We start from the raw sequence: 21,654 nt of genomic DNA, 5'->3' as shown, positions 1-21,654 counted from the left end.
ATTGTAATAGTATGAAGAGGTGGGACCTTTAGGAAATGATTAGGTCATGAATGAGTTAATTCCATTATCACAGGAGGGTTAGTCATTTCAGGAGTCAATTGGGCTCACATACCCACCCCAGTGTGAGCCCCTCCATCATGTTTTGACACAACAACAATGCCCTCTGTCTTGGACTTCCCAGGCTTCAAAACTACGAGCCAAGCAAATCTCTTTTTCTTTATAAATCTACCAGTCTGTGGTATTTGGTTATAGCAGCAGAAAATTGACCAAGACAACCCCTTACCATAAACCTGTGTAGCAAATGCAACAACAAAAGTAGGTGAATAGTAAATAGTAAATTATTGTTGCTGATTTCTATGATCTGGTTTCTCTTCCCACAATCCTTACCGGTGTTCTCTAGTACTTTTTCAGGGCCATAAATTGTGAAGGAGACTGTGATTGTAGTAGACAATTCTAGGCCTTCTGGAACCATCACGAAAGGCAACATACGACTGTGCTAATCAAAAAGGAAAAAAAAGAATCCCTAAACAATCTCGGAAATTGATCTTTCGTGGCCAAAAATCTCAGATATAGAAGATTAGATTTACTAAATTTAGAAAGAGTTCTGATTTTGTTTTTTTTCCCCCCCAATCACAAAAATTATCCAGTAAAATCTATGCTCACTTTGGGTAGATTTGCAACAAGGCACGTTCACAGGTTATTTCAATAACTTGCTAGGCTGTTCAGTACTCAGTCCCTGGAAATAAGTCATTAGCAGTGGAAAACTGCTTTTTAGAATTTTCTAAAACAAATCCATGGGGTTTTGATCTGCTAAACTCGAATGTAGACAACAGCAGCCTTATTTCCCTACTATTATTTATTTTATTTTTTTTGAGACGGAGTCTAGCTCTGTCGCTCAGGTTGGAGTGCAGTGGCGCGATCTCAGCTCACTGCAAGCTCCACCTCCCGTGTTCACGCCATTCTCCTGCCTCAGCCTCCCGAGTAGCTGGGACTACAGGCGCCCGCCACCACGCCCAGCTAATTTTTTGAAGTTTTTAGTAGACACAGGGTTTCACCGTGTTAGCCAGGATGGTCTCGATCTCCTGACCTCGTGATCCGTCCGCCTCGGCCTCCCAAAGTGCTGGGATTACAGGCGTGAGCCACCGCGCCCGGCCTTCCCTACTTTCATAACCTAATTTACTTCGCTGTATCTGTGGGCTTAAGAGTTTAATGTGCTCGGTTAAAAAACACATTTAAAAAAGTCATTTTTCCTTTCTACGAACCAGCCCCACCCCGGCGCTTCTCGGGATCCTCACTCCAGCCCCGCCTCCGTCCAGCCTGGCTCCGCCCCGCCCCAGTAGTGCCGCGCCTTGGCAGCCTGCGGTTAACTTGGTCCGGAAGAAGCGAGGCGGACCTTCCGGCGTTTGAAAAACTTCCGGCGGGAACCGGAAGGTGCGGTGGCACACACGGAATCCCGGGTCTTCTGACGTGCCGGGCGGGAAGGTGAGCTGTGCGTGCGCCTTGGCGGTCGTCTTGCGGGTTCTCAAGAGCCCGGCGCCCGGGCTCCGGTATCTTTGGGACCATTAAAAAAGTTCTGAGCGCTCATTTGGGCAATAACACCCCTTTTTTAAAAGTGAGAAGTTCATTGCATCTTACTGTCAGCGGTCTCTTACAACCTACCACCCGAAAACCCCTCCTAGCTACCTCGTGACACCTCCTTTCAGCCAAATTGCTGCAGCTTTTAGCGCCTAACAGACATGGAAAAGCCTGGGCAAACCTGAATTTTTTTTTTTTTTTTTTTTTTTTGAGACGGAGTGTCGCTCTCGCCCAGGCTGGAGTGCAGTGGCGCGATCTCGGCTCACTGCAAGCTCCGCCTCCCGGGTTCACGCCGTTCTCCTGCCTCAGCTTCCCGAGTAGCTGGGACTACAGGCGCCCGCCACCACGCCCGGCTAATTTACGTGGATTGTTTTTGTACCTAAAATTATCGGAGGTGGGAGAGGAAGCACCCTTTTCACGGTCATGGTGGCCCTGTCTGAATCAACTACACCTTCTGTCGCACGGTCATGGTGGCCCTGTCTGAATCAACTACACCTTCTGTCGTGCGCCTGGCGTCTAGGAGGCGCTCAGTAACCGGAGGAAAGGAATGAATTGGCAACTCTGTAGACAACTTTCCTCGAACCCCTCACGTGACATGTCATTAACATAATGTGTGTGGAATGGGAAACCAGACTAGTCTCGGTATTCCAGGCACAGGGCTATAGTCCTTTGCCACATATCTTTCCCCTTTGAGTAAACTGTTTAACCTCATTGGGTCTCAGGTTTCTGAATATAGCAGGACTATCTGATGTCAGAGGTTCTTTCAGCTCTAGTATTTTGTTTTTGTGACTTGGGAATCTGCTAATATTGAAGCACTCTGTTGATCCTTCAGGGAAACTTGTTTAGGTGCCTCTTAAGAAATCATCCTCTTTTGTTCACCTTCTTGAATTAAAATTTTTTTTCCCAATTGTGATTTAGTATTCGTTCGTGTACACGTCCTTTTGCCCCATACTCCTGATTTTCGGTCGTCCTAGTTTAGTGGCTCTTCCCTTAGTAACATCATGGCAACCTCCAAATTATTGATTTGGAATATGCTCATGTGCCCACAGTGATTAAGATAGTTTGAAAGGAGAGAAAAATCCCGTCACTGAAGAATAGGAATGTTCTTACGTGCCATCATTTCTTCAGAAAGAGATGAGTGCAGTGTGTGGCATTGCCTAAGAGTGGTGGAAAATAAATGTATATTCCTCTGTAGAGACCGTATTTGTACATATTATACTCATTTAATAGTTGTAGGGCATCTGTTAAGTGCTGGGCTCTGTGATATGGAAGTGCATAAGTCACATGCATTTCCTTCTTTCATGGTAGTTACTCTCTTGACAGCAATGCGGGCAATAAACAAGTAAAATAAAAGAATAATTATAGATTATGTTATAACCTACTACTGTATACAGGAAGTAAATAGGCTCCTTTTAAAATATAACTGAGGAACCTATTTTAGGCCTAAAACGTTAAGATCTAAGGGACGCAAGGAGCCAGCCAATTGACAAGCAGGGGGAAGAATACTCCAGGCAGAGAGAACCTGAGGTGGGAAAGAATGCTGTGACAAGAGCTGAGGAGCTCCAGCAAGTAGTAAAGGTGGTTAGAAAGGTGGGCAAGCTCCGGCCGACAGGGCCTTTTGGAAGGCAGTCATAAAAAATGTGGCTTGATTCTAAGTGAAGGATGGGGTGGGAAGTAATTCGGTGTTTCTAAAGCGTTTTCTAAGTGATCTTGAGTTGATAAGTGGAGAATGAGTTGCAAGGGCAAGAGTGGAAGCAGGGAGGGCAGTTAAGAGGCTAGTGTAGTAGTTCAAGTGAGGGAGATTGAGGACTGAAGGCTCACTGAAGATTGTGGAGATTCAATACATATTTTGGAGGAAGATCTTATATGACTTACTAATAGTCTGGATATGGGAGATGAAAGAAAAAAAGATTTGCAACATTTTGACTTAGCAAATGGAACTTCGGAGAATGATAATATGTTCATTTTCTTGATTATAGTGATGTGTTTACATATGTTAAAACTTACCAAATTTGTACACTTTAAACATGTGCAGTGTATTGCATGTCAGTTATATGTCAATGAAGCTGTTAAAAAATTTTCTGGCCAGGCGCTGTGGCTCACACTTGTAATCCCAGCACTTCGGGAGGCCGAGGCAGGCAGATCACCTGAGGTGAGGAATTTGAGACCAGCCTGGCCAATGTGACGAACCCTGTCTCTACTAAAAATGCAAAAATTAGCTGGGTGTGGTGGTGCATGCCTCTAATCCCGGTTACTCAGGAGGCTAAGGCAGGAGAATTGCTTGAACCCAGAAGGCGGGGATTGCAGTGAGCTGGGATCACTCCAGGCTAGTTGACAGAATGGGACCGTCTCAAAAAAAATATTTTTTTTAAGGTTCTGGCTTAGCAAGTAGGTGGATGCCACTTATTGAGATGGGAAGGACTGCAATAGGAACAGGTTTTAGAGCAAGAAATGGTCATCAAGAGTTCCATTGTGGATGTGTTAAATTTAGTTAACTGTGAGACATCCAAATAGTTTCAGAGACAGGCAGTTGTTATGGAAATCTGAATGTTAAAGGCAAGGTTTGGGATGGAGGGATTAGGATTGTTAATAAGTAGGTGACATCGGTGTGTAATACCGTGGAGATGGATGAGGTTTTGGTTAATCTAACAGGTTTTATGATACAAAGTAAGAGGACATGGGAATAGTGGAGACGGAGAAACAGGCCTCAAGAATATTGGTGTTTAAACTGGAGAGTACATACTCCTGGGGTTGTACCTGTCATAGGTAGTTTTAAAGACATAGTTTCCAGGTCTTCAGCTTTTGTATGTATTCTTTCTAAATCTGATATGCTTGAAATTGGCTTGTGTGTTCATGCAGATTCTGCTTTCCCACCTTTCCTTTTACATTCATACTTTTTCCATTTGTGAAAAGAAATGTTACAACTTACTCATCTTTCCATGGTGTATTGCTTTCAGGGTGCCTAATAAAGAGGCAGTTGGAAATGTTTGATTCAGGGGAGCCTTCTTTAAGGATAATGGTTAAGCAAAAGCATAAACCTGCCAAGAGTTTGCCTGTCCCTGTTTTAAACACATTTCTGTTAAGGCTGAAGTGTGGAGATAGAATTGGTATATGGTAGTCTGTGTGGGAATGTTCTGAATTCAGGCATATTGTAGAATGTGGTGGTAAGAGTGATTGTAAGGTGATCTGGGCAGGTAGGTTTGATGGGAAGCTTAGCACTTTCAAGTTTTTACTCTTGGATTGGTTAGATTCTCCAGAGAAAAGCCTTCCCATTCTTCTCCCTAGAGGGCCGTATTTTGGGATCTTAGTGGCAGAAGACTAGGGTTCTCTGCCTTTAGCATTCAGTCTGTATGGTCCCCATGCCCACAGTCTAGAGACTGTTTCATTAGTACCTTCTCCAGAGAATAAAGTTACAGACTTTTTCCTGGGGCAGTTGCCTAATAGAAAGAAGTGAGGTAGGACACCTAGAGCTATTTCTTTGTCAGTTTACACACAGCCCTAACCCCTTTCACCTTTTAGTTCCAAAGGTATCAACTACTGCTTCATGTGAATTTTTTTGTTTTATTTTTTGAGAATACTGCAGGGTAAATTGGCTTGGTTTCTCAAATGCCCCCACTACTGGCTTGGGATTTTAATGTTTATGTGTTGCAATCTGTTAGTCTTTTTGGTTTTGGAATTTGAGGAGTAATATTTAGGAAAACCTCCATTTCCCCATCCCCACTCAAGAGTATGAAAAGAATCACCTTTGTTTCTTGGTTCTTTTGTAGTTTTATTTTGTACATTTTAAACTATTAGTTATTAGGGAATAAGTTTTTGTTAATGGCGTAGAGATAGGAATTAAACTCCTTTTTTTCTTCTAGAGGAATAGCTAGGTGTCTCAATACCATTTATTGAATAATCAATTTTTGCCCTGCCCTGATGTGAAATACCACCCTTGTCATACACTAACTTCCTTCATTCTTATTTTGTTGTGGCAAGATACACATAATATAGAAATCAGAATTATCTGTTCTTTCATGATCAATGTCTAAAAAGTGCTAATTTGAGAAAAGATGACCTTTATAACCTAATATGCCAAAAAGAGAGTGAAGGGAAAGATGGAAGATTATCCTGTCTACTTCCTGCAGACTGCTTTCCTGTTGTTCTGTTGGTTCCCTCTGAGCACTGTTTTGCCCAATCATTGTGTACTTACTGGACTGAGTTGAGCTATAGCTGCTGGGAGAACATATTCCCTTTTGTGACAACCCTTTAGTATTTCCATGAGAGATTACTTCCTCTTCTAAGTGGATGTTAGAACCAGAGGCATTATAACATATGACTGGGTCAGAAACTTGTTTGAAGGGTTCCAAACAGAGTCTAGTGCAGTCCTTATGGTTTGGCATACATTCTTTAGATAATTAATCTTAATAGCTAAAGTAATTTTATTTACTTTCCTGTATTATGTGATGTCTCTGGTTAGTTGTCTTAACTTTTTTTTACAGCTTGGCCTTCGAATTTGGTAAATAGTTTTTAGTCACTTAGTGATTAATCATTTTATTTAAGTTTAATGAGCTTTTATTATAAGGGAATGGTTATCTTGTTTTAAGAATAACCTGGCTGCTTACTCAATCAGCATCATTTATTTCATTGCTGACTTTGTAGAGAGACCTCTACTTTATGCATTAAGAATATATAGAATAGGCCGAGCACGGTGACTCATGCCTGTAATCCCAGCACTTTGGGAGGCCAAGGTGTGCGGATCACCTGAGGTTGGGAGTTCGAGACCAGCCTGACCAACATGGAGAAACCCTGTCTCTACTAAAAATACAAAATTAGCCAGGTGTGGTGGCGCATGCCTGTAATCCCAGCTACTAGGGAGGCTGAGGCAGGAGAATCGCTTGAACCCAGGAGGTGGACCTTGCGGTGAGCCGAGATCGTGCTATCGCACTCCAGCCTGGGCAGCAAGAGCGAAACTCTGTCTCAGAAAAAAAAAAAAAAGAATACATAGAATAGGAAAAAAAGTTTCTGTCTTTGAGATATAGTTTAATAAAGGACTTTATAAGTGGCTGCCTGATAGTATTATCATAAAATAACACAGAATACTTAAGCACACAATTCTTAAAAAATGAAGCACACAACATTTTTCAAAAGATGGCCCATACTCTCTTAAGGCTTTTAAATCATTGGAAGACTGTTAGCTCCTCTCTCTCTCTCTCTCTTTTTTTTTTTTTTTTGAGACCGAGTCTTACTCTGTCGCCCAGGCTGGAGTGCAGTGGTACAACCTCAGCTCACTGCAACCTCCACCTCCCAGGTTCAAACGATTCTCCTGCCTCAGCCTCCCGAGTAGCTGGGATTTCAGGCGCCCACCACCATGCCTGGCTAATTTTTTATTTTTAATAGAGACTGAGTTTCACCATGTTGGCCAGGCTGGTCTCGAACTCCTGACTTCAGGTGATCCACCCTCCTTGTACTCCCAAAGTGCTGGGATTACAGGCATGAGCCATCATGCCCAACCAGCTACTCTTTTAATTGACAGCTACATAGCAGGGGAAACTGTTGTTTGGGCTTGTGAATAAACATCATTGTTTTTGTTTTTTTCTATGAAGTGTTAGTTTTGAATGACCCATTATTTGTAGCCAGTAATCAGAATATTCAAGTGTTGCTGATTTTATGTTCTGTTTCTTCTAGATGTCATCATTGCCAAGAAGAGCAAAAGTACAGGTCCAGGGTGTGCTACCGAAAGATGAATTTTCTTCATTCTCTGAGTTGTAAGCGTACTGGTTTAATATGTGGGTAGGGGAATGATGAATATTTTAGTAAGGAGTAATGCATTCTGTCACTTTCTAACTCCTTAAGTGATGTGGGTAGAAAAAACTGTTTTTTATTCATTCATGCAACAAATATTTGTTGAACTCGTGCTGTATTCCAGGTTCTGTCTAGTGTTGCTAATAAAGTATTAAAAGGAGAGAGAAAGTAACCAACTAAATATATAACAATATTTACACTAGAATGTAAGCTCCATGAGCGCACGGAGTTTTATCTATTGCTTTAGAGCAGGATTTTTCAGCCTCTGCACTACTGACATTGTGTGCAAGATAATTCTTTGTTGTAGGGGCTATCTTTTGGCTTGTAGGATTTTTAGCAGCATCGTTGGCCTCTACCCATTGGATGCCAATAGCTTCCTGCCCAGTTATAACAATTAAATATGTCTCCAGACATTGCTAGATATCCCCAGTTGAGAATCTCTGCTTTAGAATGTCATATTAGGTGCTCTGAAGATATTTGTTAAGTAAATGACTGACAATATTTATGGTAATAAGTACTATAATGAAAAATAAAACAGGGCAGGGGATAGAGAGCATAATGAGTGGTGTAGTCGGGGGGCGTTTTGGATAGAGTGGTCAGAAAGTTTGGAAGATGTGGCAAGAGATCTAGATGAGATTTGGGGGTGCAACTTGCAAAGATCTTGGGGATGGGTGTTCCAAATAGAGAAAGCAGCAAGTGCAAAGACCGTGAGGCAGGAGTATGTTTGGTGTGTTGAGGGAACAGCAAGAAGACCAGTGTGGCCAGTCTAGAGACATGAGGCAGAGAGTGGTAAGACATGAGATTGTAATGAGTAGGATCTGGCTCTAATAGGCTTAGATCTTTCTCCTTAGTCCCTTTGACTTGTCTTGTCACCAACCTCTAAATTTTGGAATCCCTCAAGGCTTAATTCTAAGCGCCGCCTCCCCCATACCCTTTCCCCTCCCTGTTGGTAGCTGATCTTATCTTATGACTTAATATAAAAATCTCAATTTTATACAGTATCTCCAACTTGATCTTCCCTGGTATTAGATTTTTATTTGAAGTGGGTTGGGAGGACACTGGAGGGTTTTGGGTAGGGATGTTATGTGCCCTGGTTTATATTTGTAAAATATTCTGGTTTCTTGGTGGAGAATAGACTATAAGGGGCAAAACTGGAAGTAGGGGAAATGAGTTAAGGAGATTATTGTAGAAGCTTAGGGTTCTAGACATGAAAGTGATGAGAAATGGTCTAATTTGGGATATATTTTGAAGGTAGAGTGGACAGGACATGGTGCTGGATTGGATTTGGGTTATGAAAGAATGACAGACATTTTGGAAAGACTGGAAGAGGAACAGGTGTGAGAGTGGTGGAATCAGGAATTCTGTTTTGGACTTGGCGAGTTTGATGTGATTGCTGGACATTCAGGTGAAAGTGGATATACAAGTCTTGAGCTCAAGGAGGGAAGGTGAAATTGGAGATACTATATAAAATTGAGATTCCCAGCTGGGTGCGGTGGCTCACACCTGTAATCACAGTGCTTTGGGAGGCCAAGTCAGGCTGATCACTTGAGGCCAGGAGTTTGAGACTAGCCTGGCCATCATAGTGAAACCCATCTCTACTGAAAATACAAAAATTAGCCAGGCGTGGTAGCGCATGCCTGTAATCCTAGCTACTTGGGAGACTGAGACATGAGAATCACTTGAACCCAGGAGGTGGAGGTTGTAGTGAGCCGAGGTCCCGTTACTGCACTCCAGCCTGGGTGACAGAGGGAGACTCTGTCTCTAAATAAATAAATAAAAATAAAATAGAGATTCCTGTATTGAGAAAATAAAAGATTAGCTGGCAAGAGAGCATAGAGGGAGGAGAGGGCTGAGGGCTAAGCCTCGAAGGATTCCAATGTTTAGAGATTAGGGAGAAGAGGAGTCAAAAGGACTAAAGAGAAACTGCCAAGAAGTAGTATGAAAACCAAGGGGTGGGGTTCCTGTATATAAGGGATGTGCTCTAAGGGGTGAGTGCCAGATGCTCCTGAGAGCTCAGGTGATAGGGAAGGAGAGTTGACTGGCTGCCTTAGAACTGCTTCATGTATCTGTGCTTGTGTTTTCTTCATAATAACTAAAGGGCTTGAATCTTGGTCATATTCCTCTGTGAAATAGGGTTAGTCAGTAATCCTGGTTGATAGGTGATGAGACTAAGGAGGGAAGAAGTCATCCTGCTCAGTTTGATGATAGTATGAGGAATGGAACCCTAGTTTTCTAGTTCATTGGTTTTCTAATTATAGTTTCTTTCAGTTCCATTGCTATTATGTTATTCTGATGATTCCTGTTTTTTGTTTGATTGTTTGTTTGTTTTTGCTTACCAGGCTTAGTGTCACCTCTGAAGAGAACACCAGTAGTTTGACCTATCATGATTATTCTCTTCTAGAGCATAATTCCAGTCAGGTTTTTGTCCCCAGGAAGAACTTAACATTAAAAAACCCAGACCTCCCTATTCACTCATCTCAGTAAAGGAAGTCTCACTAATATTGACCTTTTATGTCAGAGTAGAAATGAATGGAATTAACTGGGTTGGCAGGAGCATGATGGTCCTTTAACAGAGTTCCCATGGCTGCTTTTTCTCTGCTCTTGCTGTGAGTTTGATTCTTGGTTGTTAGAAAAGTACCATAGTTGCACCTGATCCAATCTAATCAGGAAAGAAATCCATTCTGTGAAAGGAAAAAAGGGTTAATTAAAGCAGTTGGAATGGTCTTGGTGCTGGCTTTTAATGTAATTTAGGGTGTTTCCTAGAACCATTTCTCAATCCTTTCATTGATTTGAATAACTTAATACAATTTAAATGAATCTGATTAGTAGTTGGAAACTTATTTAAGTGCTTTTCACTGTTAAAATTGAAAAGCTCACATTGACTATGGTTTGACATGACCCAGTAAATTACTTAAGGTAATAAATGATTTTTTATGTCTTGAATGAATGTGTGTATGTGTTTGTCAGTTAGGTGAGAAGAGAATGGAGAGACAGAGCTGTGATTTACAGCACATTGGGGTATTTTTACACTGGTCTGTCATCAACTCTGTTGGTTCAATTCTTAGCAATAACTGTTCACAGCCTGTACTCAATCACTCCATTTTATATTAAACACCTCCTACTTTATTATTTTTTCAAGAATCATGCATCTCTTTTTTACCTTTGACATTTGCTTTTATTTTCCTGGAGATTATTCTGTTGATTTACTTCTAGATCATCTGCCTCTGAAGAAGATGACAAGGAAGATAGTGCCTGGGAGCCCCAAAAGAAAGTTCCCAGAAGCCGTAAGCAGCCCCCTCCCAAGGAATCCAAACCAAAGAGGATGCCTCGGGTGAAGAAGAATACCCCACAGATCAGTGATGACTCAGAAGTCGTTGTTAAGGAGGAGCTGGTAGGTGCTATAGCTGAATGGAGGGAACTCTGTGGTGTCTTCCTGATTGGTGATGTTACTTTCTTATTCTACAGAGTAGGACAAGGCATGTAAATGACAAAAACTGCCAGCAATGGCATCCCCTACCATGGGTCTTAATTTTTGGGTCTTTACTATGTTTCTGTGTCTATTCCCTTTTCCCTCTCCTAGGAGTTGGACTGGGTGTGGTAGTGCTGTTAATGATGGTGGCATTAGCAAATAGTTGAGTGCTTACCATTAGCCAGGCAATGTGCTCAGCGTTTCATTTAAATGATCTTGCTTAATCTTTATAACAACCATTGAGGCAAGTGCTTTTATGCTGATTTTATAGATGAGAAAGCTGAAGAAAGAGATGTTAAGTGACTTGCTCATGGTGTACAGATAGTAAGTGATGGAACTGGGTTTCTAAGTTAGGAACATGATTTTGTCAGCATTTTGGAAACAGATATATTTCTCTTGGGTGTTTTTACATCAGCTGTGTTCACAAGAGAGATAAATACAGCCAGAGTGCTGGTTTAATAATTAATAGTTTAAAATAATAATCTTAAAGACGTGAAATTGTTGTGGCCAGCATTTTGCTCTCCTTGGAGGCTAATCTAAATAGGGAATTAAATAGTAATCAGAAATTTACTTGATGAGCATGGACTTAGAATAGGATGATGAATAAATCCATTCATTTGAGTTTATTGAATGTCTACTGTGGTTTAGGCACTGTGCTTGTCACAATGACAATTGAATGTTTTAATAGCTTGAAGCTGAGACAGTATGAAGTATCCACCTTAGAGCAGGGCTCTCATACTGTTGGGGTGAAAATACTCAAAATTTGTTTGTGAAGCTTTCCTCTCTTGTGTTATTTAAAAAAATGCTGATCATATTTGCTTTCTGCAGTTTTTTCTATTCCTCTGTGGCTGACAACACCCTTTATGATTGACACTTTCTTTAGATATGTCAATTCATTTGATTAGGTTATCAACTCTTTTAGGCCTGGAAGTTATTTTATCTTTATATCTCTGCTCTGATCCATTCTATTTTGGGCAAAAAATTTAATACTCAGAGGGCTCTGTAATGTTCATTATTTTCAAGTTCAGTTGGTGGTGGTGGTAAGTTGGCATTGGGGTGGAGGTGCTCTTTATTGTAGTTCTAAATATTCTTAATAGTGACTCTGGAAAAAATACTTGATAGAAGAGAAGACAGAATTTTGACTGAAATTTGGTTTGGGAACTGTTCATGTTTGTGCCATCTGCATCACTTAGGTAATGGAAAACAGACCAGCTTAGGGGTAGGGTCTTTGTCTTATTTACACTATCCCCAGTGCCAAGATGGGTGCCAAGTCTTATTTCTTCACACTTGAGCTGTCACTTGGATTGGGGGGCAGTGGCGTTGCAGAGTGTAGTCTCTAGACACCTACACCTACACCTCTAGACACCTGTGTGGGCTGCTGTGAGGACTCTTGTTAAGGAAAAGTGCCTGACATTAGCCTGCTGTCATTCTGTGTTCTATCCTCTACTCTTCAGCAGAAATTGGTGGCATGTGTTGCCTGTTGAGTTGTATGAGCGAATGAGTGTTACTTTTCTCCCTGCTAAGTGGTTGACTTTGATAGCAAGAGTTAATCTTGGTTTTCTGGCATGTGTAGACCTATCTTTTACTCATTTTTAAAAATTAAACTGCTTATTTCTAAATAGACATGCAGTGGCAAGAAATAATAGAAGAATTCCATGTACTCTTTATCCATTTTTTCCCGAATGGTAGGATCTTGCAAATCTATGGTAAGATATCACAACCAAGATACTGACATTGATAAAATTCACTGATCTTATTTAGATTGCTCTAGTTTTACTTGTATTCATTCATGTGTATGTATATGTATGTACTTGGTTCTATGCGATTTTATCACACGTGTAGGTTTGTGTATCTACCATGACAGAACAGTTCCATTACCACAAGGATGCCTGGTGTTGCCCTTTTATAGCCACACCCACCTCCCTGCATCATCCCTGACCCTTGCCAACCTCTAATCTGTTCAGGAATGTTATATAAATGTATTCATATAGTATATAACTTTGAGATTTTTTTTCCCCACTCAACATAATTTCCTTGAGATTCTTCCAAGTTATTGTGTGTATCAATAATTTTTTCACTTTTATTTGTGAGTAATACTCCCTGGAAATTGCTTTTTATCTTCTAATTCTCATATGTTCTCTTTGTGGTTTGATAGAATAGCTCTGTGGCTATTGCTGACACTGCTTTGGAAGACAGAAAAAATAAACTGGATACCGTACAGACTCTGAAAACAGCCAAGACAAAACGAAAATGTTCAGCTCAGCCACATGCAGCTCAAAGGACCAAAAAACTGAAAGTTGATGAAGAAACCAGCAAAGCCAGCAACTTAGAGGGTGAGAGTAATAGTTCAGAGACACCATCCACAAGCGCTATGTGGGGAGGCACATGCAAGAAGGAAGAGAATGAAGATGACTTTACATTTGGTCAGTCCCCTTTAAAGAAAATGAAGACTGAAACATGTCCTCAGGGGCAGCCTGTCAAGTTTCCAGCAAATGCCAATAATATTAAAGAGGAGGTGGAAATGAATTGGGACATAGTACAGGTATGTGCAGCTTTTTTCTGTCACTTTTGTTTGAGTGCTTTCTTTTTGATTAGCATAGGGGTTGTACTGTCTAAGGGAAGGGCTGGGGGTTTTCACTTCTCTCTACAGTTTTGCCAATGATTTCTGGAGGCTTTCCCACTTGATACTTTCTTGGGGACACTGTTTTGTATTGTCGCTAATCATCAGTTCTTCAGCTAAGATGTGTGGCCTCACTTGGCCTTTGCCATGGTGTTTTAGTGAACATACATTATATAGACAGGCTGTACCAACTGGTCGGGCCCCCACAGGTTCTTTGTTAAGTTTTTGCTTTGAACTTGGGCTGTATTTTCCTATAAAAGCAGTGTAGGTGATTAGGTCACTGGCTGTTCATACATCTAGTTAACCCTTAGTATGATGATGTAATGTACTACAAGACCTAGCAATTTTTGAAAGGAAATTCTATAAGAATTCCAACTTGAGATGCCAGAATTATATGTCTTACTACAGGGGAAATCAGATTTCTCCCAGTTTTTTTGGTTGGCTTTGGGGACAGTATTGGAGACCTGAAGAGTGGCTCATGAGCTTTTGTCTGTCGGAGCACACTCTGGGACCATTTTTGACTTAATTGTGATAGTGCCTCTCAGAGTAGATGGGGGTGACTTCCCTCTCTGTTATCTGTCCCATGTGGTTCTAATGTGTACTCTTTCCCTTGCTGTGATTGTGGCTGTAGAGCCAAGGGCCTCTGCTGGATCCTGATTCCACTTCTCAATCTGGGACTGCCTGTGTGTCACCTTTGTTCTTCAGAGGAATGTCTTTGTACCTATACTGCCTTTTCTATTACCTATTAGTAAAATGTCACTGGTAATTTTTAATCATGATTTTTCTTCTCTCTGGTGCACTAAGGAATAGAATGTTGCTTTACAGCTTTTCCTCTTACCCTTGTTCCTGAATGAATAGTCCAAGGTATCTTGGAAAAACAGAGTATAATTAGGCACCTTTCTATGCCTTCTTTTTCTTTGTTCGTTTAGACCTAGAGGACAGCGCTTTTAAAGTGTGGTCCATGGACTTCCTGCATCACATTCACCCTGAAGCCTTTCTTAAAGTTCTTGGTTCCAGACCAGGCCTACAGAGGCAGGTGGACATGTACCACTTCCCTTCTCTTTTCTTATTTCCATTGTTGACATAGATCCACCTCTGGTAGTTGACAGTGTGCAGGAGGAAGTTAAGAAGTTTTAGACTGTGAAGTCTCTGGTCTTTGAGACTTGGTAATAAGTTATTCATAGTAAAGAGCTACTTATTCTATGACTCTGCTTCCCACCCTGTGTTACAGGGAAAGAGATATAGAAAGTGGCCCTGCCTTAACTTTTTGTCTCTAGGTTACAAGTAGTAGAAACTTCTTTATAATGAGCCTAAGTAGAAAAGAGTTTTTCACCAAGGACATAGGGACCTTTCAAAGAACAAAAGGGACGGAATGTGGTCAAGTCTCCCAAAGGACTTGAACTAGAAATTGGGAAACTCTGAGGACTCAGAGAAGATGCTGTTAGTTTTCTCTCTATCTGGTGTCTTATAATCACCAATTTCTGCTGCTTCTCTGCTTGAGTTATTATTTTCTGAGCAGATAAGATTTCCTTGCTTCTTTACAGAGGATAGAAAATGACAGCTCCCTAGTTTATTGCCATTAGTTTTATTAGTTACATAGACTAACCAGTTACTTCTGTATACCAGTTCCAATTTTTTTTTTTTTTTTTTGGTGAGACGGAGTCTCACTCTGTCGCCCAGGCTGGAGTACAGTGGCACAATCTTGGCTAACTGCAACCTCCGCCTCCCGGGTTCAAGCGATTCTCCTGCCTCAGCCTCCTGAGTAGCTGGAACCACAGGCATGTGCCACCATGCCTGGCTAATTTTTTGTATTTTTAGTAGAGACGGGGTTTTACCATGTTAGCCAGAATGGTCTCCATCTTCTGACCTTGTGATCTGCCCGCCTCGTTCTCCCAACGTGTGGGGAGTACAGGCAAGAGCCACCATGCCTGGCCTCCAGTTCCAAATTTTAAGAAGAAAGTCTGATTGGCTGAATTTGGGTCAGGTATCTACCTCTGGTCCAGTGCCTGGGGTGCTGAGGCCTCATCGTATTTTAGAAATACAGCTGCCAGAGCTCCATCTCTGTGTGTGTGTGTGTGTGTGTGTGTGTGTGTGTGTGTGTGTATGTGTTGAGTGGGCGGGGGTGTTCTCTGAGAAAAGGCGGGCATTTCTGGGCCACCTGAAGATGTCTGCTTCAGGGTTCAGCTTTATAATGTAAATTTATAAATCTAGGTGATGATTAGCCACTGTTGGCAAAGATTTACATAGGTTTCTTTTACCATAATACCTTAAGGTGTTGATTTACAGATCTTTAATTGACAAGGGATAATAAACTTACCATTTATTTGTAGATGACTTGTTATGAGCTTGGCTCTGTACTAGGCACTTTATATTAATTTAATACATTATCATGATGGATTAGTAGATACAATGGGTTATCAAAAAATCCTTTACAGGTAGGAGTAGAATAGAAAACAGTTTTGTTTGTTCAGAGAAACCATCTTAAAGTTAATAATTACTGAGAAATTACTGAGAATTGACTCAAGGTATTTGTAGAATTTAGTTTCTAGTTTGCATCACTTCTCTAATAGGTATAACTAAAGTTGATTTCAGAGCTTTGAGAGAAGAAAATTTGTTCTGCAATTCGTTAACCTAGACTTTTAATGTTTTGTTAGGGATGAATACCTGGGTTCCCTAATGAGTTTTGTAATGTCACTAAAATAGCAGCTAAACAAAGCCTTTTGGAAAATACATTCCAAGAGAAAGGCAAGATTACTTGCTGAGTAGAATGAGGAGGGACAAGTGTATGATAAGCGATAGGTGCCCAGCTGCCAGAAGGTGAGTGACAAAGTGGAAAGCAAAGAAACAAAAGTTTTATTTGTAAGCCAGTAGCAGTAATGTCCTTTGTTGTGTTGTGGGAATAGTGACTTGGAAGCAAGTTGTCTCATTTAAAGGCACAAGAACTATTTTATGGCCTTTTGCCCTCTTAGAAAATATTTTGAAAATTATAGTCATACTAGATTTTCCTTTTAATTCCAAGCAATTTTTTTTTCCTCTTCTTCCTTTTTTGAAGCGAATTTTGACAGCTGAAAGCCTATTCTCTGAGAATCTGGGCACTCCTTGCCTGTGAGCTGGGAAGTGGTTTTTGGGATGCTGCCACCTTTGCTGAGCAAGCCAATGGCAACTATTAAGCTCAGCATTTTCCTGGTGGGTTTAGGGAAATTGCCTGGGAAACTATTACGTGTGAATTTACATGTTTGGGTTCTTTTTATTTAACCATTTGCAATTATCTTTCCTTAATTTTAACTTGAATTTTACAGACAATTCTTGTGATATATGTGGATTTCCTTTCCTATACTTTTAAAATTTCTCCGTAAACAGGAGAAACTTTGTGGGAGAGAAAGTAATTTTGTCTTAAAACTGTATTCCTGCTTGTAAACATGGTTGAGAACAGGGGTAGATGTTGGAAAAAGAGGGAACTGACAAGAATGAGAGTCAAGTAATACCAAGCCAGAAAATCAGAAAAAGTCTTGAACATTTGGATATGGACCAGACTCAATGAAATACCTGTAATATGCATATTATCTGCCACAAAATGTATGTCCAAATTCTTTGGGGAAATCCTGAATAGTGTCTAGTTAGCAAGGAATGGTTAATGAAACTTAATTATATAGAAATTATTACGTATTACTAGTTGAACATGTGGAAATGTCACTTATATTTCCTTCATTTTGTGTACTATTCCCCATGGCCTTGGCCACAATAAAACTTGGTCCTCTGTTTTTTCCTTTCGAGGTGTATTTCTCAACTCTGAAAATTACAAATTTTTTTCAGAAACATCACTGTCTTCTTTGGAGAGGCAGAACTATATATAGTCAACACTTGATTTAGTTTTAGACTTGTCAAAAGGACAAAATTACAAGTTTAGTTTAAAGATCTCAATTGGGTGTGTGATTCTAGAATCAAGCAATACCTTGTTTCATAAAATAGGATAAGTGTTCTAATGAATTGAGCAGGGGAGTTGGTTTTATACATAGGACTAATGAAAGCAGAAACAACAGAAAGCGGATTACTTTCCTTGTAAGGTGGAGAGAGGGAGACAGAAAAATAGAAAAATAACAGCTGAAATGAAGTTACTTCAGTCTTTTTGTATAAGGATTAAAGTAGAGGGAACTTTATTATCATGCTCATTGAAGATTGAAATTGGCCTGTATGGGAACTTGGCTGTTATTCTTTAGATTTCTTGGAAAGTCAGATAACAACTTTGTTTTGGTTTGGTGACTAAAACTTTAGCCAGTGTGAGTCCATTTTGATTTTTAGTCTATGAACCATAGGATCTATTGGGGCCTACTGCAAGAGCTTCATCTAAAACAATGGCCTCCTATAATGTTTTAACAGACATTAGACATGAATGTATTTTGTTTCTTATTTCCTGATCAGGGGTTGGGGATCACCAGGTCTTTTGACAGAAGCAACCTACTCCTTTTCAGCCCTTTGTCCCAAACTGCAAATGTGTGATTGCGACCAGAAACAAGTTTTTGTTAAATGTATTTTGCAAATATGTTATGGATACCATGAACTGTAAGAATTGGAAGAAGTGACTAGCTACAGACAATTTTTGGGAAAATTAAACTGCTCCAAAGGTGGTGGTTGTCCAGTTTCTTTCGGGAGTGGTGAGTGTAGGGGAGTTGAGCAGCCATGTGTAATATCTTAGTAAAGTTTGCTAAACAGGTAGAAAAGGCAAACAAAACCTTTTTTATTAGCTTTTTTCCCTTTGTTGCAAGAGATTATGTGGGTGAAGAAAGCCATGGGATGACAAAATTGGGGAAAGAAGTGAGACAAAAAAGTGGTCAGCATTTCTCAGTTGTGTATCTCAGTGCAATTCTGTATATAAATGCGGAACCACTTATTAGGTTTAACCTCTTTGTCTGGGAGAAATTAAATAAGAGAAATTATGTTGGTACTTTTTGTTAATATAGTTTAGTTGCTAGTATTTATTATGGGCTTTAAAAAAAAAAACAACTTCTTTTTGAAGTATAACATACAGAAAATTGTACATAAATATACAGCTCAGGGATGTTCAGAAGTGTAACCATGCAACAGGCTTCCAGAACATTACCAACATCTTAAAATCCCCCTTTATACCCTTTTCCAATTCCTCCTTCCCTCTCATACAACCACTCTTCTAATTTCTGACAGCATAGATTAGTTTTTCCTTCTGCAATCTGTAAGGAAACTTGTGTGTGTAATAGAATAAGTGATACAGTGAAATAACTAGGCAAGGGTAAGGAGAACAGCAGAAATCAACAGCTTTTCAGAGGGGAGGTGGCCAGTTGTTGGTTTGGGAGTGATTTAGAATAGAAAGTTCTCTCAATTCCACTCATTAGAGTGTCATTTAACTTAGATGTTCTTTTAAAATGCAGATGCTGCCTGGATGATTAAGGCTATAGTTTATTTGCTTAATACCAAGATGTTTTCTTTTTAACTGAGGAAATAGGAATTTCCTTTTGGAGGAGTAAATCTCAGGACACTTTGGGAAAAAGCATTTTCTTGGAGGTTTTAGAGAGAGAGCAGTAAGCCATCAGATCTCATGAGACTCATTGTTCCAAGAACAGCATAGATGAAACCGTCCCCCATAATTCAGTTATCTCCACCTGGTCGTATCGTTGACACATGCGGATTATGCCTGAGGAATCATCTTGCTTGGCATATAAATTGAATTTTTGAAGAGATTTTATAGTTTGTGCGATTTTGGGCAGTTTACCTTTTTGGCCCTCAGTTTTTGCATTTGTAAAATGGGAACAATAAAATACCTTTCTCATATAGTTTAAATGAGTTTATATTGACTGTGTAAAAGTGTTTGGAACATAATAGACTCTATAGAGGAATTAGCTTAAGACAACAGTCAAAATAAGTCCCTCTCTGTCTTAGAGGTAAAAAAAATTCTTGAGAATGCCTTTTTTCCCCCCTTACTCTCATTCCTATCTGCCAGTTAATTTTTAAAAAATGTTAAAGTAGTAAATGTGAATCGCTTATAGGTGAAAACTGTAGTAGTTCTTTGCCCTACCCCTTCCCAACTCTAAGACTTGCTTTCTATTTTTAGCTCTTTTAGTTGTTTCTTTGTTGTTTGCCTAATTTTTCTAAAACACACATTATTAAACCCCCCACCCCAGAATTTCTGATTGAGTGACTTTTGGCTGGGACCCAAGAATTTGCATTTTTAGCAAGTTCTCAGATGATGCTTATGCTGCTGGTTTGGGGACCACACATTGTAAACCACTGCTGTAGTTCATAGATCTCATCAACTCTTGAAAAGGGAGTTGACTCAATAGCTGAAACCAAACCACGAGTGGATCCGTTGTTGAATGGCTTTGTTACCAGTGGAAGGTATCCCAGTTACTGATGTCAAATCTGTAAGGGTCTGCAGCAACCTAAGTTTTTGCCTCCTCCGAAGAAAGAATTTGACAGAGGGGCATAAGGCAAGAGAGACCAAGGCAAACTTCAGAGTAGGAGTGGAAGTTTATTTAAAATGCTTTAGAACAGGAAAGAAAGGCAAGGAAAGTATGCTTGGAAGAGACCCAGGCACTGAGGTCAAGTGTGGTGTTTAACTTTGATCCTAGGTCTTTATAGGCTGGCCCCTTTCCCGTGATTCTTCCCTTAGAGTGGGCTGCCCGCATGTGCAGTGCCTTCCTTACGCTTGGGAGGTGAGCACGTGCTGTGTTTAGGAAGTTGTACATAGACCATCTGAGGCTTTATTTGCTTCTCTGGTGGTGTGTCCCTGTGTATTAGTCTGTTTTCATGCTGCTAACGAAGACAGACCCAAGACTGGGAAGAAAAAGTGGTTTAATGGACTTACAGTTCCACATGGCTGGGGAGGCCTCAGAATCATGGTGGGAGGCAAAAGGCACTTCTTACATGGCAACAGCAGAAGAAAAGGAAGAAGCAAAAGTGGAAACACCTGATAAACCCATCAGATCTGGTGAGACTTATTCACTGTCACAAGAATAGCACAGGAGAGACTGGCCCCCATGATTCAATTACCTCCCCCTGGGTCCCTCCCACAACATGTGGGAATTCTGGGAGATACAATTCAAGTTGAGATTTGGGTGGGGACACAGCCAACCCATATCACAGCCAGCCCATATCACACCCATATCCATCATTTTGTTTCTCAATGTGCATGCCCAGGAAGTTACTTCTCCCTAGTGTCTGCGTTCAGTTAACACTTCAGTGTAATAGGTATGGACCATCAGGAAATGGCCTCTTCCTGGGGCTGGCTGCCAATTTATCACTTTTAGAGAGGCAATGTGATGATTGCCGAACCGTCACCCTAACATTCCTAGTTGGGGAGGGGGGCTCTTCTGCCATGCTCATGTCTGTCTAACTACCTGTAACAGCTTCATATTGAGTACAGGATATCAATTTCAAACTCTGTAGAATTCACCATGTAGCCTCATCTACCTTTGCATTTCTCACCTGATCTTCACACCCCGTGTACATGTAACTGTCCAGTGGGTTCACTTTACCCACTGCCTACACAGAGCCTATTTATCAAGACAAGGGAGTTGCAATAGAGAAAGAGTAATTCACACAGACCCAGCTGCATGGAAGACCGGAGTTTTAGTATTACTCAAATCAGTCTCCCTGAAAACTGGGGAATTGGAGTTTTTAAAGAAAACTTGGTGGGTAGGGGGCCATTGAGTCAGGAGTGCTGATTGGTCAGGTCAGAGATGAAATCATAGGGAGTCAAAGCTGTCTTCTTCTGCTGAGCCAGTTCCTGGGTGGGGGCCACAAGACCAGATGAACTAGGTTATCAATCTGGGTGTTGCCGACTGATCCATCTAGTGCAGGGGCTGCAAAATATCTCAAACACTGATACTGGGTTTTACAATAGGAATGTTATCCCCAGGAGCAATTTGGGGATTTTTAAAATCCTGAAGCCTTCAGCTGCATGACTCCTGAATTTGTATATTTTCACACAGCTATGAAGACATACCTGAGACTGGGTAATTTATAAAGGAAAGAGGGTTTTTTTTTGAGGGTTTCACTCCTGTTGCCCAGGCTGGAGTGCAGTGGCGCGATCTCGGTTCACTGCAACCTCTGCCTCCCTGGTTCAAGTGATTCTCCTGTCTCAGCCTCCCGAGTAGCTGGGATTACAGGCATATGCCATCATGCCCAGCTAATTTTTATATTTTTAGTAGAGATGGGGTTTCATCATATTGGTCAG

The 21,654-nt window shown here is 40.7% G+C and overlaps 1 protein-coding gene across 1 annotated transcript in view; it reads left to right on the top strand.

Moving 5' to 3' along the window:
• The first annotated feature begins 219 nt into the window (after positions 1-219).
• The window catches only part of SRBD1 (S1 RNA binding domain 1), a 217,082-nt gene continuing 195,647 nt past the window's right edge, over positions 220-21,654 (top strand). The window contains exons 1-5 of the mRNA XM_011975429.1: positions 220-315; positions 1,266-1,482; positions 7,243-7,322; positions 10,573-10,750; positions 12,984-13,370. Coding sequence (XP_011830819.1) covers positions 7,243-7,322; positions 10,573-10,750; positions 12,984-13,370 — 645 coding nt within the window. The 5' untranslated portion in view covers positions 220-315; positions 1,266-1,482. The remainder of the gene's footprint in view (positions 316-1,265; positions 1,483-7,242; positions 7,323-10,572; positions 10,751-12,983; positions 13,371-21,654) is intronic.

Source organism: Mandrillus leucophaeus, unplaced genomic scaffold (assembly GCF_000951045.1).
Source record: "Mandrillus leucophaeus isolate KB7577 unplaced genomic scaffold, Mleu.le_1.0 Scaffold1558, whole genome shotgun sequence".
Classification (NCBI taxonomy): Eukaryota; Metazoa; Chordata; class Mammalia; order Primates; family Cercopithecidae; genus Mandrillus; species Mandrillus leucophaeus.
The sequence above is the reverse complement of the archived record's forward strand: the minus strand, read 5'-3'. Positions and strand labels throughout refer to the sequence as shown.